Source organism: Pempheris klunzingeri, chromosome 19 (genome assembly GCF_042242105.1).
Source record: "Pempheris klunzingeri isolate RE-2024b chromosome 19, fPemKlu1.hap1, whole genome shotgun sequence".
In the NCBI taxonomy this organism is placed as follows: Eukaryota; Metazoa; Chordata; class Actinopteri; order Acropomatiformes; family Pempheridae; genus Pempheris; species Pempheris klunzingeri.
In genome coordinates this window covers 15972249-15991120 of record NC_092030.1, presented here as the reverse complement: position 1 = coordinate 15991120, position 18872 = coordinate 15972249, and the positions used below count along the sequence as shown (strand labels likewise).

The 18872-nt window shown below is 41.2% G+C and overlaps 1 protein-coding gene across 1 annotated transcript; it reads left to right on the top strand.

The window, feature by feature from the left end:
• Positions 1-3666: 3666 nt before the first annotated feature.
• Positions 3667-15707, top strand: ntrk2b (neurotrophic tyrosine kinase, receptor, type 2b). The gene is made up of 18 exons (XM_070850539.1): positions 3667-3863; positions 5692-5766; positions 5865-5936; positions 6034-6102; positions 6187-6338; positions 6518-6654; positions 7548-7680; positions 8105-8413; positions 8516-8527; positions 8630-8638; positions 8769-8803; positions 9174-9273; positions 9998-10186; positions 10814-10944; positions 11086-11258; positions 12631-12871; positions 14749-14907; positions 15522-15707. Exons 1-18 carry the CDS (start codon positions 3667-3669, stop codon positions 15705-15707), a joined length of 2379 nt encoding a protein of 792 aa, XP_070706640.1.
• Positions 15708-18872: the final 3165 nt, after the last annotated feature.

The window sequence follows — 18872 nt, the reverse complement described above, 5'->3', positions numbered from 1 at the left end:
TCAAAGAGGCTTTGTTAGAATGATAATACTGAAATATATATTGCCAAAGCACATTGTACATGTACATTGGTCTGACAAAACAAGATGTTACCTTGAGCTCTGAGGAAATTTTACAGGCATTAATTATCTCAAGAAAATAACGAGTCAATTTACTTATAATGAAAAATTGCTTACTGCAGCTCCACATGCAGCTGCTGTATTTAGTTTTTCCTCTGTAGCTGTTGATCCACACCAGCACATCTTTGGTGCACTGGGGTAAATAAGAGTGACCCCGTTCATCTGAACAACAAGTTCCCTTCACAGTACCAGTGTGCAGCTGCCTGGTCAGAGAAATCCCAGGTTCTGGTACTTGTAACTTTTCCAGTCCGACTCTTGGATGCATAAACCAGCGGTGCACTGCCTCGTGTGCAGGAGGCTCTGAGACGCAGACATTAAACATCACGTATGACTGCCCTAAGGACAAATGTTGGTGGATTTGTCAAAGGACAGCAGGCTTAGCAGCCTTCATTTGTGCTGCTGAGGTGACATATAATGTCGGCATGGAATCATATTTCCCTGTCTTGCCTGCAGTTTCCCTGTGCATACAGTACAGCTGTGTAAATTCTTTCAGCCTTCTGCCATCTGAAGTTGTTGAAATGGGGTCTGATAAAAGTCCTTATTTTATCTTCACAGAGGACGAGCTGAAGAAGATGATGAAGGAGTGGATTGTTAACTAAAAAAAACATGCACCTCAGCAAAAGTAAGTTGAAATGGATTTTTTTTTTATTCATTTTTGCAGTGCACATGGCAGGGAGTGATCTGCCAGGTCAAGATAACCCTGTTATCAGTAACTAAACATGAAACTCTGGATGACGAAAGTGTTTTAACAGTTACTTGAGAGGCAGAACAGCAACAATAAACAGCAAATTATCCAAATGACTTTGAAGTCCTTAATCATTTTTATTTATTTATTTATTTAACCTTTATTTTACCAGGTAAAATCAGTTGAGAATAGTTGAGTTGATGACCTGACCACCTCAGAGTTCAAACTGTCCTCCCAAACAGGTTTATTTCACCCTCGCAATGTTTACTGTAAATGTTAATAAGGGCAACTTCAGTGGGTCAAAGAAAACGGTTGAGTTCGCTATCAAATAAAGCTCATTAATCCTAGATAATGACAAGTTTTAGAAACAGTTTGCTCTGATATGAATACAATTTGTTATTAACAGTGTCCAACAGATTCATTGCTTGTGTTTGCTCAGATAGAGAGGGTAAGAGAGTGCATCCAGTGTTGGTAATCCACTGACTGAGAGAAAGTGGATAGTACAGGATGTAGATCAGTGGGCTGACTCACAGCTGCATCGCTGCATGCAAGGTTCAAGACAAGTCTGCCACCAGCTGGTTCAGGAGGAGGTAGGAGCAGAGATGGAGGAGCTGTTGCAGAGCTGGATAATGCACAAGTGGCAACAAACAAAATGTGCAAGAGAAATGCAGGAGAAATCTCTTGTTCTGACACGTCAGCTCCTCCACAGCCGATCTCACCTCTTTCAACTGGTGCAAAGTTCAAACTCGTGCCCCACATGAGGAACCACCTCAGAGCAGGGACAGAGCATAGTCTAGGCTTAACAATAACATTTAAAAAAGAGATGTTATAAAATCTGATGTAATAAAAAGTGATGCTTTGAATTTCCTAATTTTTCAAAGAAATTGCACATTTCTGTGTGTTTTTTTTAAACTTGAAGTAAAAAAAAAAACACAAACGTTTGTATGCACATACACACACGCACAAATCCACTTTTCTCAGTACAAGATTCACCTTAGTTTTTCTGCAGTGCTAAAAAACAGGCCATGAGATCAGACCTATTCATGCGACATCAGCAGATAAAACAACCACCTCACTGCCCATTTATTGCAAATCAGGAACTTGAATTATGCCCATACTTGATCTATTTTAACCATCCTTTTTCTCGTAGTGTTGTCATGCTCCTTCAGATATAGGCAAGGATCTGTTGCAAAATAAAGAGCTCTCTTCCTTCTCCTATACTCTGAGGTTACCATGGAGACAGATATAATTCAGTTCTTGATGTTTCTCATAAAAAAAAAAAAAGCCTGCGTACATATTTTCATCTGCAACCATAGCGACACTTGACATTGTCAGCGCTATTTGTAAAAAGCAAGTCACCATAGCGACACTAACCATCCAGGCTGTGTCATAGATCATGTGTCCTAGCTGAGTATGCCTCCTCATTATGAGTGAAATTTAGGAATCCACCGGTAAACAAGATTTATTTGACCATTTTGAAGCATATTATCACCTTGATGTTTGGAAGTGCATAGTAACTCTCAGAGGACTGAAAAATAATGGATTTATATGTCATTTCATTTAAGTTTGGGGCAAAAAACTTGTTGCAATTAATGTTTAAATTGTATATAAATAATACACACACACACACACACACACACACATATATATATATATTGTTGGGTGAACACCAACATCAGTACCCTAAAATATTGTTAACAAATTAAAATCAGTTTAAGAGGTCAGAGCTGAAACAAAATGCCACAAATAAAACCTTAACAAAAGATTACACTGGGTTGTATTTTGGTTGTGCCAAATTTAATACAAAAAATACAATATTTCTGACAAAATGCTCTTTGTCAAGAAGAATTGAAAAGAGTATATCATCTTTCCCAGTTCTTGATCATATATCGCCCAGTGATCAGTGATCGGAGTGAGACCCATTTGAAGCTTGCAGACATAGTATAGGTAATTATTTTTCATAGATGCACCCCGTCTTGTGCGTCAACCGTACGTCACACTATAGGCCTAATGGCCAACCGTACAGCAGTGTTGGTGTGGAGAAAAAAAGCGCTGCTTTCATCCAGTGCATGGCTACAGAGTAACTACAACACAAGAGTTTACATCCATATTGTTGTTGTGCCCGCCACAAACAGGGCATTTGACCCACAGTCGGCCCACTCCTGCAGCCTAACGAGACTGCAGCGTGTGCTGTTTCAGCGTTTCATCAAAGTAGTCATTTCCTAAACAAATTCCTACAAATGTAACTTGTCAGAAATGCATCTCCGGGGGGTATCATCGCAACAGTCTCCCCCTTTAAACCCGATCCCAGTGATGGCTGGGGGAGATGCGCTCGTCCTCGGCGATAATCGATAGACGCATGCAGGTAGCCTTCCTCCCTACACACGCAGCATCACCACGCATCCTTACTCCACTGTGCAGCCTCTCTTATTTTCCTCCCCATCACCACACGTATGAGAAATCGCTCGTGGGGGCCATGCCTATTGATCTCTAAACACCTGGAACACCTCATATTTGTTTTACAAGGCAGAGGCGAACAGTCTGTGCCCGAGATAGAGGAGTGAGGCAGCAGCAGCAGCAGCAGCAGCAGCACCAGGACGGACCACTTGACACCTTGCTTCACGACATCGATATGCAGTAGTGTGATACCAGCTCTGCGGAGACGGGAAGGCCAGTCCATGGCATCTTGATATTAAAACCGTGGGCTCTGCGCATTCCTCACCGACGGCGTAGTCTTTTTTTCTCCTGCGGAGTCGAAAGGATTAACTTGGCCAGATAAAGGCGGCGAGGGAAGAAATCTTAACAATAATTCAATTTGAGCAGATTCTGTTTTGGGGGATTCGTGGGATATCACTGGACCTGCGATGGACTCCAGCGCGGGGGAATATGGCATGGCTCGTTTTGGATTGTTTTTGGTTTTGATGGGGCTGTGGAGATTTAACGATGCTTGCCCCGTATCCTGCACTTGCACGATCTCAAGGATTGTTTGTATTGATTCTGTATCGGGGATCGAGGATTTCCCTGTCCTCACATTCGATGACATGGAAAACATCACCGAGATGTAAGTGTATGAAAATGATCGTGCAGACAGCATATGAACTTATTAGGATGCAATGCGTAAAGAACCACCTTCGATCGTAGGTCGCAAAAATACCCAAGGGCTAGGATTATAATACTATTAAGAGTAATAATAAAGGTAATAATAAGACCAGCAGCAATGTTGACAACAGCAGGCCTGATATGATTCCCCCCCACCCCCCCACCCTTGTGGATTACAGCTCAACAGAAATCTGTATTTTGCGCTTAATGTCATACAAAAATTGTGTGATTTGTTCTCATAACCAATGGGTTTGTCAGATCATGTAGCCTAGTATACGTGTGTGCGCGCGTGTGTGTGTATGTGTGGCGGAGATGGGGGTTGCGCGTGCCACTAACGACGATCTTGTGTGTGTGTGTGTGTGTGTGTGTGTGTGTGTGTGTGTGTGTGTATGCGTAATGGTGGTGAGAGTGCGCGTCAGGCTTATTTGGATTAGTCGGTGTCTCCTTTACAAAACAGCTCCAGAGGTAGTGATGGAGTAAATGTTTAGGCCCAGCGCAGCCTCCGAGGTGTTAATTCGGCTTTTTGGGCGGCGGTGTGAAAAAAAAAACCCTCAATATTTCCAAATGACCACATATTTGGCAGATTACACATGAGATCACATGGGTTGTGTACACATGGAGGGAGTTATGTAGCCTTATCTGCGTCAGTGTGTAGGCTTGTGTCGGAGTGTACCTGCTACAACCCTGCACAAGTATACAACTGCATGGCACCCACTGGAGAATGGAGGGGAGACTGGGTGAGTTTTCTGAGACAGACAGACTGGAAATGGGTGTCACTCATCATGAATGTAGTTTACAGGCGTCTACTGTTTTCTTATGAAAATATCATGATTATTTTCTTCATTTTGCAATTAGTAAGTCTTGCTGCAGCCAATAATATGTCCTCAGTTTGTCTTTTGGAGAGTTAAATATGCAATTTTGACCAAAAAATAAGAATAAATCACATTTAAAGCATAATATTAAATTGAAAGAAAACTTGGATGACGAATTTTGGGCTTCATAAATTTGCAAAACTCCAGAAGCAGCACTGACCCTTCAGAAAGATGCTTTAATTTGTGCTAAAGCAGCTTTGTGTTGTTAAAGGTAAAATCCCCATATAAACCATTAAAACTGGAGTCAAGCTGCAGTCATTCTCAGACTGATTGGCGAACACATGCAGGCTAGCACAGGACAACAACTAAGTCTGAAAGCTGTTTTCTGATGCTGTGAAAGGTTTGTTGATTTCAGCAATAATAAGTGAGAGGCTCAAAACATGACTTTTTTATTTATCAGTCAAACTCTTTAATGATATACCTCTAATGAATACAGTGAAAATGGTTTCACCTTAAAATATTTTGTAAAATTTCTGCTTCACACCCTGGAAAATTAAAAAAGTATAGTTAGTGCCTATAAAAAAACAGTTGTTATTTGTGTTTTTACTGTCCAGTAATTATCAGAATAATATCAGCAACACATAATGTCTGCCATTCCAATGTTATTACATTCATTTGCATTATATTGACAATCTAAACTGCTGCAGACCAAATTCCCTCAGTAAAAGAATATGACAGCTGCATCAAATATAAAATGTAGCTGACAGTGTCTACAAAATGAAAAAAAACACTGTCATGGTATTTAGCTTCATAAAAACCACAAACACAGCTGATTCTCTTGCTTCACACTGCCATTGAATCTAACACACCCAAACATAGCGGATGCCCAGTGCGACTATCTCAGCCACAAAACTTTGCATGAAGTGAACGTTGTACACATGCGTCATAACAGGTCTTCCTTTCGCATCCTTTTCACAGATACATTACTAATCAAAACAGATTGTTTGAGATCAACGACAACAGTCTGAGGCACTACATAAACCTCAGAAACTTGTAAGTATCACACAGTGTGTTTTCAGCGTTTTTGCATGAGTTGCCAAAGCACCAAAGTCATAGATCGCCTGATAACTCGACACTTGAACTTCCAACAGAACAGTGATGAAGACGAGTTTGACATCTATATCATCAGACGCATTTTTCAACAACACAAGACTTCAATATATGTAAGAGGCATTTTAAAGAACATCTTGAATTATTTTATTGATTTGACGCATGAGCAGCCTTGTTTGGATTTTGATTGTTATTTGCTTTTTCTTTTAGAAACCTCAGAGACAACAACCTATCAACGCTGTCATGGAGAACATTTCAGAACTTTAACTCGACGTACCCGTAAGTGTCACTAGGACACAGAATTGTCAGTGCATGTGTTCACCCAAAGACGATTACTTTCTCAACACTGTTTTTATTTTCTAGGCTCCTCCTGTCTGGAAACCCTCTGGATTGCGTGTGTGAGAACTTTTGGATCAAGCTGAGGCTCCTGGAAGAAGCTGACGGTCAAGACCTGAAGTGCATAGACGACAGAGGGGTGACAAGGGCGATTGCCTCGCTCACTCCACCAGACTGTGGTAACGTGAAACCATGTTATAATAAGCAAGGCTGGGTATCTGATATTGAACCATTAGAGAGATGGAGACAGGAAAGGGAGGCTGAAACAGAGACAGAAAGGAATCCAATCGAAAGCAGATCGATCTGCGTGAAGTTCTGGTCCAGATGTTAAGTTGTCCTCTCTGCTCATTTCTCGCAGTGGTCCCCAAAGCTGAGGTCCACCCAAGAACTGTGACCGAGATGCAGGGGGGTAATGTCAAAGCTGTGTGCAGCGCCTCAGGCTCCCCTCCTCCTAAGATCCTGTGGAACCTTGACATGCTCTCTACCCACCACGAGGTAAGCCGGTCCACAGCACAGCTTCCTGTCTGAACCTTAGGTGCATTTGTTTTGTGGGAACGGGATGCCTCTGGTTGAAAACGTTACTCATGAGATGAGCTCAAGTTTCAAAGCTATGTCTGTGAACTGCAATGGGATGAAGGTCATGATAGAGATGTAGACTTTAGAGACTGTACACTGTAGATTTGAACTCTAGTTAAGCTTAAAGTTGATATTCTGGATAACCATGAAAAGATTTACAACTAAAAGGTCTGTGTGGCTCATTCCTCTTCTCATAGAGCTCCATTGTTGCCAACAGACTATTAAAAACACACCAGTGAGTGGTGTTTAAAGTGAAACTACAGTATATGTATGTACTCAACTGCAATTCCTCGTTCCTAAAACACCAGGAACCAAAGGACCGAGTGCCACAGCAGGGCAGGGGAGGGGGAAAGTATTGAGAGATGGACACACACACACAGTCTGTCTTTTCATAAGATCTGGTGGAATTAAAGAAAAATAGATAATATGACGTATCATCATTCGCATTATATGATGTTAATACAACTAGAGATGGAAAAAGTACTCAGGTAAAAGTGGGGTTTTCTTACTATATTAAATATGTATGCTGCTTGGTAGCTTGTGAATCTCAAGGGATCAATAATGTTTTATCTTAATCTATAATAATAATACATCACAATTTACTCATTGATTGTGTTTTGTGTTATTGATCTGAGTTTGCAAAGTAGATAAATGATGTGGAGTAAAAAGTACAATATTTCCCTCTGAATCGTGTTGGAGTAGAAGTATAAAGTAGCATAAAACGGTCCTGAAGATCAGCATCACACCTTTACCTTTATCAGCATTACCAACATAAGAACATGAAAATGCAAATAATGATGTCGTTTTTACAGACTGAACTTTCAGAGACGCAGACCAGCCTCAACTTGTTAGACCTGTCTCCTGATGATAATGGCAGGGTGATCGTATGCAGTGCTGAGAACATGGTCGGTCAGACCGAGGCGACCCTCCAGCTCAATATTCTCTGTAAGGGCTCTCACTTTTCCGTTATCTCTGACTGTTAATGTTAACCAACTATCACATACATTATATTTATGTCGGCAAGTTTATTTGTCTAATTTCCTGATCTTTTAAATGCCTTCCTCTGGACCTTGTTTTCTCCAGTGGAAGCACAAGGGTCCTAAGTTTGTTATCATTACTGTCTCTTGGCAAATCTTATTGACTCTCCTCGTTTCCTGTCCATAACTCTTCCTCCTGTGAAGCTCCTCATGCCTTACCACACTCCTCTGCTTGTTGTTGAAATGCGATCAGTCTCTCTTCTCTTCCCCAAGTGCATCTCCTTTCTAAGCCCATAAATGTTGCTTTTTTTTTTCCTACTGGCTTTTACTCCTGGTGTTGATTTCCTATCATCCCGTTACTACTCTTCCTCTACTGTCGCCTTCCGTGTCAGTTGCCCCCACCATCCAGCAGCTGCTGGGGCCAGAGCGGGACCACCACTGGTGCATCCCCTTCAGCGTGACAGGGAACCCCAAGCCTGAGCTGCAGTGGTACCACGGGAACGAGCCTCTCCAGGAGCAGGACTACATTCGCACCATGATCCACCTGTTCACGGAGAGCGTGTACCACGGCTGCCTGCAGCTGGTCAACCCCACGCACATCCACAATGGCGTGTACAGGCTGGTGGCAAAGAATAAGTACGGCCGGGACGAGAAGAAGGTCTCTGCCCTGTTCATCGATCCGCCAAACATCGACCACACAGGTTATAATACGCTGTCTTTTAACAGTAAGAAATCAGCTAATTCCTGAGACTGGTTTCTGTTTATGGCCGCTAACACACATGTATTTTTTCTCTTTCTAGCAGAAGACTACTATTGTAAGTAACGATTCAGCTTTATAACACCAACATGATAATAACTGCATACGTAGTTAAAATGACCGTGTCTATCTATTTCTCCTGCATGTTGCTCCTGTATAGACACTACTGGTAGGTGTCTCCTCAGGTTTACATGCGAATATACACATCACTCATCAGTCAGCATGACAAAATCCACTGCTTTCACTTAACAATTGTTATTATTTTCAAATGTTCTGACAAGCCTTTTTGACTTTTTCAGAGCCGCCACTCCCTCCACTGGATGACAGTGTTGCAGTAAGTGACCCTCATCAGTCTTGACCATTTAGAGCGCCAACCTTTTGGCTTGTGACCCCCTCAAACAAATGTTTACTTGTTAGCCACGCCACACGACCCATGACTGGCTGCGCATGTATACCAGCTGTCAAACAGCTTAATTGAAGGTCCAAGACGGGAACAATTATCTATTAGTTCCCAAGAAGAAAAGTAAAGAAGAAAATAGACACAAAAGTAAACACATAACATCTCATATTTTTTTCTGCTTTGCTGTCCTGTATACAATCTCACGAGTCCTCAGATTGAATTTGCAGCCACTGTTTTAAAGGACACCTTTGTTGGTGGTTATGATTCAAATAATCTTTTTTATTTTATCATATTGTCTTCCCAGGTGTATGTAGTTGTGGGTATTGCAGGAGTCGCCTTGACTGGCTGTGTTCTGATGGTGATCATTTTGAAATATGGAAGAAACTCCAAGTTTGGTATTAAAGGTGAGCTAATTTTCTTAAAGGATTAGTTCAACGTTTTTGGGGCGTTCACTTAATGGATTTACTGCTGAGAGTTAGATGAGAAGATTGGTGTCACACTGACATCACATTGTGCTAAACTGAGCTGGCCGGCTGCTGGCCGCAGCTTCACATTTAGCAGAGACACATGATAGTGGTATCCATGTTCACATTTGGCCCTTGGTTAGAAAGCAAATAAGTAATAATTAGTAAATATGAAGTACACTTTCTGAAAAATGCTGAACTATTCCTTTTTCCAAAATTGAAAGAGACACTTTATTTGACCTTAACCTATAATCAGGTAGGACAGGAATTTACACACAGTAAGATAGCATGTTATAGTTTAATACTGCCGCATTTTCAAATTCAGATTATTTTGTTGCATACATTTTACTATGAAGCATCTGCAACTGCTGTACACACAGTTAATGACACAATGATAGCATTAGGAGGAATAAAACACACATAAAAGCTCATTACAGTTTACATTCTATTAGTTCTACTTTGGAGTGACAGCTCTTACATTGACTTCTACCTATGATCTTTTGTCATTATGCGCAACTTCTAAATACAAGTCCTTCTTTTGCTTTCCTCCCTCCAACCTTCCTCCTCTATGACCACTATCCTTCTTTCCTTTCCTCTCCACTCTCTCCACGTCGTCCCTTTACTCTCCTCCTGCATCTCCACCCCCTCTTCTGTGGCTCCCCAGGCTCCTCCTCAGTCATCAGTAACGACGATGACTCTGCCAGCCCTCTTCATCACGTCTCCAATGGCAACAACACCCCGTCGTCCTCGGAGATGGGTCCAGACGCAGTGATCATTGGGATGACAAAGATTCCTGTCATTGAGAACCCACAGTACTTCCGTAACTCTGGCAGCATGCTGAAATCTGACACGTGTGAGTTACCGCCTCACCCGACAAATGACTGGTAACCCGGACCTTTTCTGATAAATCCATGCAGGGGTCACTGCCAGACGCCATATTTATTGTCAGCATCCTGCTGCATTGTGATAGTGGCTCCTGCTCTACAGATGATGTTCAGAGACACAAGCTTGGTTACAAAAGGCTAAACTCAGCAAAATCAGCCTGAATGTTTCCTTGTCAGACACGTGCATGTAGTCTATTTTACTAGTGCTGAATTGATTTATCTATTGGCTACAACATTTCTGATAACTGTTTAAGTGTTCTAGTGAGTTCCAGCCCTTCAGATGCTTAGATTTGCTGCTTTTGTCCATTTTATTTAAATTGTAAATTGAATTTTAAAATTTTTGACTGCTCATTACATAAATCATGCTATCTAAAGACGCCAACTTCTGCAGTTCGGAATTGTGACATTATGTGGCATCTTTTTTTTACTATTTTCTGGTATTTTACAGATTACTAAATGCCAAATCAAACCAATCTAATCGACTAAAAGTTTTAACCTCACTCCCGTTAAGACATTTTACATACACCACTATTCCCACTAAATAATCAAGATGCCCTGGTGACTTTGAGAGTGATTTGTCTTATTCTACATCAAAGTTGTCCAGCACATCAAGAGACACAACATTGTACTGAAGCGTGAGCTTGGAGAGGGTGCCTTTGGGAAGGTGTTTCTCGCTGAGTGCTACAACCTGACACCAGACCAGGAGAAGCTCCATGTGGCAGTCAAGGTACAGATCAGGAAGCCATTCGCTCAAATAATCAATGCACTTGTCCTTCACTTAGTGAATTCTATTGACTAGATGTACGTTATTGTAGATAATGCTCCTCACAGTGGTTCTTCTCGTGTTTGTGTCTCTGCCTCTTGTTAGACTCTGAAAGAGGCCAACGAGAGCGGCCGAGCAGACTTCTACAGAGAGGCCGAGCTCCTCACCAACCTGCAACATGAACACATCGTCACCTTCTACGGAGTGTGTGTGGAGAGTGACCCGCTCATCATGGTGTTCGAGTATATGAAACATGGTGACCTAAACAAGTTCCTCAGGTAGGATCATTTTGACGCTTTATAGGAATGGTTTGGCCTTTTGGGATATATACTTCTTCTCACATAGTCTTGCCAAGTTTGTCCTTTTGTACGGTTTAGTAGCCAATTAGCTTAGCTTAGCATAAAGACAGGTAGTATGGCCCAGTGGCAACCATCACTCCTAAAGATCACTAATGAACACTTTATATTCCATTTGTTTCATTTGCACAGAAAGAGTTAAAAAACACAAAAAACAAATGTATTTTTTAGGGGGATTATGTGCTAGACTGTTTCTCGAACTGAAGCCGTGACTTCACTGCTCTCCGCCAAGAAATAGTCCGGCACATAATCCACCATAAAACCTCATGAACAGATTAAACAAAATGAAACACATTTTTCTACATTTGCTCAGAACCACGTTAGCTGAGTTTTCCTCTGTTTCCAGTCTTTGTGCTAAGCTAGGCTAGCTGCATCCTGCCTCCAGCTTCACACTGAACCCCATCGGAGTGGTGGTCTTCTCATCTTACTCTCTGCAAGAAAACGAATGAGCATAAATCCAAAAATGTTCCCGAAAAGTATTCCTTTAAGTGTCCACTGTGCATTGAGAGTAGGGCTGGTCGATACTGTGATATATTCTGTGAGATGGCAGAAATGTGTCTGCTGATGTTAATGTTGGATGGATTTTTGCATAAATGGAATTTTCAAGTAACTGAATTCATTGGATTAATCAACAACAGACATTCACATGTGATCTGTGAATCATTTTAGGGCTACAAATAATGAACATCTAATGAGATTAGTTGGTTACTCGATTAGCTGAAGATTTAGATAATTGATTGATCGATTGTTAGGTAAGGTAAGGTAAAATTGCCACAAATTCAGTGTCTCCAGTTTCTCAAATGTAAAATAATTAGTGGCTCTATTCCTTTTATATGATATGATGAGAAACCGAATATCATCGTTAACGCAGAACAGAGAAAAGACATTTGTCACCTTCAACTCTGTGACTGACTTTGTAGATCCGAAACACAAAGATATTCAGTTTACTATCATAAATGACAAAGAAAAGTATTAAATTCTTCTGACTAAAGAAGATACGGTCAGCAAATGTTTGGCACTTCTGTATGAAAAATTAAACAGAATAGTTGGAAATGTTTATTTTCTGTCAATCGACTGATCGATTAAACGACAGAGTTTAATCTATAAATCATTTTTTTATTGAATGTGCACGAAATTCACCATATCACAATGTAAAGAGAGAGAATTGTATCCATATTGTTCGGCCTTAGTGAAAGGGCACAATGTTGCTGTGATTTAGATGCTAAGATTATTTTTTCTAAACTATGCTGTGACATGATTGACTGAAGCTCTGAATAAGTGTTTCTGGGTGCAGGTCTCACGGTCCTGATGCAGTTCTAATGGCAGACGGTCAACACAGTATCCTGGTGGAGCTCACCCAGTCCCAGATGCTGCACATTGCCCAACAGATTGCTGCTGGCATGGTCTACCTGGCCTCCCAGCACTTTGTCCACAGAGACTTGGCAACCAGGAACTGCCTGGTAGGAGAAAACCTGCTGGTCAAGATAGGAGACTTTGGCATGTCCAGAGACGTTTACAGCACAGACTACTACAGAGTGAGTCCAAAGTATTTTTGATTATTTCCCTCTTCTCACCTCATCGTGCCCCCAGTCTCTTACTGACACAGATGAGCACACACACACACACACAACCCTCTGATATACAGGCAGAAATATGGAAATGTAGCCACATACGCACAGTCTCAAATATGCAATTAGAATTTGATTCCAGTTTTGGCCTGAAATAACTGTGTAGCTGCAGAAATGACAATTTTAACCAGAGGTATTTTATCTATTTTTAATACCATTTAAATGCAAATTCTATAATCTGCATAAAATTACTGTTTCCATGGTAATAAGGGCCAACAGTACAAAAATACATTGGCAGTTTTTCTTTTTCCCTGGGCAAGAAGTTAATACTCCCCTTCCCTCTACATGTACGGCACCATATTAAACCGTAGAGGAGTTATAGTACATGGCATGACCCACTGACAGTCGTGAGAAGATTGCACTTTGATAGTACAATTCAGGCCAATTTTTTAAAAAAAGAATCAAAATCGTCATGTTGAGGACCAGATGGATGTGTTTTAGTCCCCCATCCCTCATGTCTCACATCCCAGCTTGAATCCCACAGTGCCCTCTGCTGCCAGAAGTGGAGTCAGAAACCTAAACACACACAAAAAAACCATCATCTCCTAGATGCATTTGCCTGCATCAGATAAGATCACCATGAAGAGGGCCTGTCACCGACTCCTTGTTATCAAACGTTTTAATCAAATAGAAAGCAAAAGCATGAACACAGCTAACAATGTAAGGCTATCACATCTGCTGCAAATGAAAAGGAATCACGTGATGCATTACATCAGATCTGCTAGGACAAGTGTCTAAACAAACATTTAGATTACAATTATATTTAGTTTGGAAGTGAATAAAAGTGGGATTATATAGAATTACACTGTTACACATTGTGCACCGTTGATATGTATCTTACACTTATGCTTCAACATTGTACAATTGGTTAGTGTTCATTCACATAAGCAGATTCTTGTGCTTTTGGAAAGACAGTAATGAACAGATTCAACCGCTGTTGTGCTGTTAGGGCGCAAAGAAGTCAGTTTGCATGTTTTTTAGCATCTTGGGGTGCCGTATTTCGTATAAACCCTGACACTGGCTCAAAATTTGTATATTTAACACGGTGCACGCGAGTTTATGTAAGTGAGGGAATGAGCGTGAAAGGATGGAAGTACAGTAAAGGTAATTGGATAAAAGGGGCGACAGGAAGACAGCCAAATGCATTTAGGCAGGAAATTGCTGATGGAAGAAGACAGGACAGCACTGGTTGGATGAAAGGTTGTGATGAAATAACAGACGTGTTTCAGGAATGCCGGAGTGACTAAGCTTAATTGTCCATTATAGGAAATACACTCAGTTGCCAGTTTATTAGGTACACCTAGTAAAAACTGATGCAGTCTAATACAACAATCCTACAATAGTTCCTTCCCTCCTAAAGTTTTAGAGAGGGGTTGATACGACCCTACGATCATTTTGGAGGATGTACTCTGTAGTGTTTTTGAATCATTTTGTCATCAATCAGATGAGGTGCTTACATTGTTTTATCCACATCCATATCCACATATTACACATAACACCTTGCTGTATAATTCAATAAAGCATGAATATTTGTAGTGTAACGTTGCCTGTCAAGAGTTACTGAATAACAGTCGAATAATGAATAATGGCCACTTCAGCATTCACTTCACTGTCACTCCACCAATCTTAGCCACTGCTAACATTACAGGTAAAGAACACCACATCATGTAGCTCCCTTTGAATCGAAGAAGAGAATGCAACAGCATATGTAGTATTAATTATGGACATTACTTCAATAATCCTACGTCCTCTCTCTCCCTCTCTCGCTCTGTCTCTGTCTGCAGGTGGGCGGTCATACGATGCTGCCAATCCGCTGGATGCCCCCAGAGAGCATCATGTACCGGCGGTTCACCACAGAGAGTGATGTGTGGAGCCTCGGGGTGGTGCTGTGGGAGATCTTCACCTACGGCAAGCAGCCATGGTACCAGCTCTCCAACAATGAGGTCAGAGTCACACGGGGCCGCGCGAGACAAGACGCTTAAAATGACACATCCCCTTCCTCCACTTCGTGACCAACACGTGAACACAGAGACAGTTCTCATAATCATGGGTCTGGACAGACATGGATGTGTGTTTAGTTATGTGGATTGTAGTTTGATCAGAGAAATGGAGGGGCAATTAATAACCTTTTAGCTAGGTAATTCAAAACAAATGAAAGAGCTTTTTTTTTTTTTTAGATCCATTTCTACAATTCAAATTTTTTTTAAATTGCTTTTTTTTTCTTAATTTGATTTTAGTGGGGTTGCGACTACAAAAAAAAAGAAGAAGAAAAAACGTTTTTTGGGGGGGCAGGGCATTAGGGAATTAAAACAAAAAAAACTAAAAGAGCCCTTTCATTATGTGAGGATGGATTGCGAAGGAAATTATCTAACAAAAAACTTCTTTATTATCATCTTTAAGTTGCCTTTGTTTTTCAGTTAGTATCTCTCAGCCCATCTCATGTTACATTTCATTACTAGTACATGGGGGGGGGGGGTTGGATTTTGAGGATTGCCTTCGTCTGAACACCCACAGCCAAACAACAGACCTGTGTGTGCTGTCACCCTGTATCCTGCAGGTGATCGAGTGCATCACCCAGGGCCGTGTGCTGCAGCGGCCCCGCACCTGTCCCAAGGAGGTGTACGACCTGATGCTGGGCTGCTGGCAGAGGGAGCCCTACATGAGGCTGAACATAAAGGAGATCCACAGCATGCTCCAGAGCCTCGCCAAGGCCTCCCCCGTGTACCTGGACATACTGGGCTGATGCACCGGTGTTCTTGTATGTACTTTGCGTGCATGTGTGTGAGCTGGGGCTTCGTAAGTGGACAAGTGCTTTGTGTGTTTGTCTGCACATGATGAGACGGAGAGGAGAGGAGGAAAAAAACGGAGGTAGTGCAACTGTGTGAGCGCCTGCGTCTGTGTACAGTACCTGGCTGTAAATGTTACTGTAAATGCTATCGTCCGTGTTCTCATTACATCGAGAAAAGCCTTAAATTTTGAGTGATTTTGTTTTGCTTTTCCTGTCTTATCCATTTGCAGACGTTACTGAGGCATGTTTCACAAATGGAAACCAAAATACATACAGGATTATGTAACTTTATCCAAACCATCAACACTCCTATATGTTAAAGGCATAAAAATAAATGAAACCCGCTAATCAGAAACATTGATTACTGGGTTTTTACTTACTGTCTACACTCGTCGCATCAAATAATCACTCCCCTGTACTCCATATTCGCTGGGAACGAACAAAGGGAAAATAATGTGTCTCCATAATGGACTTTGTATGGACACAACTTTGTAGATAGAGCTTTCTCTTCTTTGTCACACACATTCTGCAGGAAGACAAAATGAGCTCATTCAGTTACAGCTGACGCTTTTTTCTTTTATACGTCACAGACTATTTTAAGATTTGTACAATTTCTAAATGTTGACTCTGTTTTCATACCCAGCTGTTGATTTGAATGTGTGGTTTTTGAGCCGTCTACAGAAACTTGCTTGAATTTTAAACGTAGGTGTGGACTATTACACACGTGCGTTTTAAAAAACAGTGTGAAGCCCATTTAGATTGTATTAGGTGCCTGTGTCTGTTACATATGACCTACTGAAGTCCGCTGAAGGACTTCCTGATGTAAAATCAATGTTGAGGTTGTAAAACACAAGGGCATACAGTGATTTATTTTTTTTTAATCACTTCATCATCATTTGTCCTATTCTGTGTAAATATCTGTTGCTGTTTAAATCACAAAAGGTCATCCATATTTACAAAGACGTGTTTTAATCGTTGTCGGAGTGCTCTACTCATTTCACAACTTTTTCGTTGGACGTATCTAAAGCACAGAGAACGAGGAGCCGGCGGTGTTGAGCTGTGCCTATCCCAAAACAGATGAGCACAGTTTTTTTTTTGTTTGGTTGGTTTTTTTTTTCTCATTCACCAGCAATGCCATTTAGTAGATCTCTGTTGTTCGGTGGCCCATATCTGTGAGTGGTGTGGTTTTGTATGCATCTTCAGGGGTTTTCACATGTTGTGTATGGGAAGATGAAGTTGTGGGGCGTCACCTTCATTTTTTTACTTTTTTTTTTATTTTTCTAATTTCTAAGAGGAATTGTCAAGGCATTTTGATGCACTTTACTGTGCAATGAAGTGGGTTAAATATATTGAAGATTTCTTTGTTTTCAGCACTTTTTTTGTATGTATTGAAGTTGCTACTTGTTTATGTTATTTACATTACAAGAGTCAGGCTCATAGAAGGCTAAGAGACCACAGTAAAAGGATTAATTAAGAGTCTGGTTGCCCTCAAAGAGTCCCAGGGGTGCTTTCATCTCTCTGAGCGGGCCCCAGTCAGCTGGGCGGTGACTGATACATCTCCTCACTTCGGGGCATTGGTAAAGCACATTTGTACAGGCTGAGGACCTTTATGCTTGAAAAGGGTTTTAAAAATGCATTCTCGTGGTTCCAAATTGTCTTCTGTTTTCCTGAGATAAAAAAAAAAGGCTAAAATATAAAAGCAAGTGTGGTGGTCCAAGTGTCCAGTACAAACTTCTGTATCAATCTTTGCAAAAACAGCAGCGGTAACTCCTTCGTAATAACCGTCATGCATTTCCATGTGGAGGCGTAAAGCAGTGTGGCTCTTTGATGAGACAATAAGTTATGTTAAGTGCACTTTGTAGCGTCACTTAACCCCTAAATGCACAACCTGAGCGACTGCGCTCAGCACTGACCACCTCCGCCTCGACCTCAACTGCACTTAATAACAAAACAAACAAAAAAAACATGTCACCCTTGCTATGCTGGCCATAACTGAAGCAAGTCCTAACTCTGACACATTGTCCTTGACGAAAATGAACGTGTCCCTCTATGTTTTTATTACAGCGTTTGTCAGTTCTGTATGATAGTCACGTGTCTGCTGTACATAAATTGCTGTCCATTCTGTACAGTTCTGATATTTGTCAATATCAATAGTAGGCTATGTTTAATAGTATAATCTGTTTTAAGCAGGTATCATGTCAAAACTGTGTGACATCTATTGAAGACAACGTGTTATGGGCCACTGGCAATACATACTATGTGTAAATACGATTTTATTTGTGCTACATTGTATAATTTCTTTGTGCTCGTTCATAATACCAGTGAGAATACAATCCTTTTTTTGGCAACTTTTGATCTGCAGAGGACTTTATTTGAACAATGTGTTTTTCTCTGAAGAAAAAAAAAAGGAAAAAAAAGAAAAACGATCTCCTCTTTCCTCTCCACTGTGATGGGGAGCTCACACGGAGGCTGCTTGAGATGCTGTCTGTCAGCAGGAGGACCATAGACTCTGGATCTGATTCACCATCAGGACCCCTCCCAGCTGACAGGCGTCCCAGCAGATGTGTGGTCCATGGCGAGGAGGTCAAAGGTCGCCTCCCGGCCAACCCCACCACTCAACCTCTGACTGACTGTAGCCTATTTTGATCCTCTTTCAGATGAATAACTGTGACTTTGCATCATGAATAGTATATTATTTTGAATGTAATCTAGAAGGGTCGGGACCTTTTTTGAATGTAATCTATCCTGAGGGGGGGGGGGGTTGAGGATTTTTTGTAAATATGTGGTAAAAGAAAAAAAGATTACAGTTTTCATTCCTGTGCAGATAACAAATTTTACTTACTGTGTGAATACTAAGAGAGAGGGTATGTGTTGGTGTGTGTGCATTTGCACATACATCCGTATGCAAGAGTGTGTGTGTGTGTGTGTGTGTGTGTGTGTGTGCGCGCTCTCCTGGCAGATTTAATCCTGCTCTAATCAGCCGGTTCTATCAATCAATTCAATGCTTTGTGCATCATGTGAGTAGCTTATCCACAATTAATGGAAATGTTCCTTGTGATACTGTGCATTTAATAAAGGTGGTATGTCTTACAAAATGCTTCCTGACCTTGTCGTTCTTTT

Coding starts and splice junctions, on each gene's coding strand:
- ntrk2b (XM_070850539.1), top strand. CDS start 3,667: ATGGACTCCAGCGCGGGGGAATATGGCATGGCTCGTTTTGGATTGTTT. Junction 3,864..5,691: donor ATGGAAAACATCACCGAGAT/GTAAGTGTATGA, acceptor TCCTTTTCACAG/ATACATTACTAATCAAAACA. Junction 10,945..11,085: donor AGCTCCATGTGGCAGTCAAG/GTACAGATCAGG, acceptor GCCTCTTGTTAG/ACTCTGAAAGAGGCCAACGA.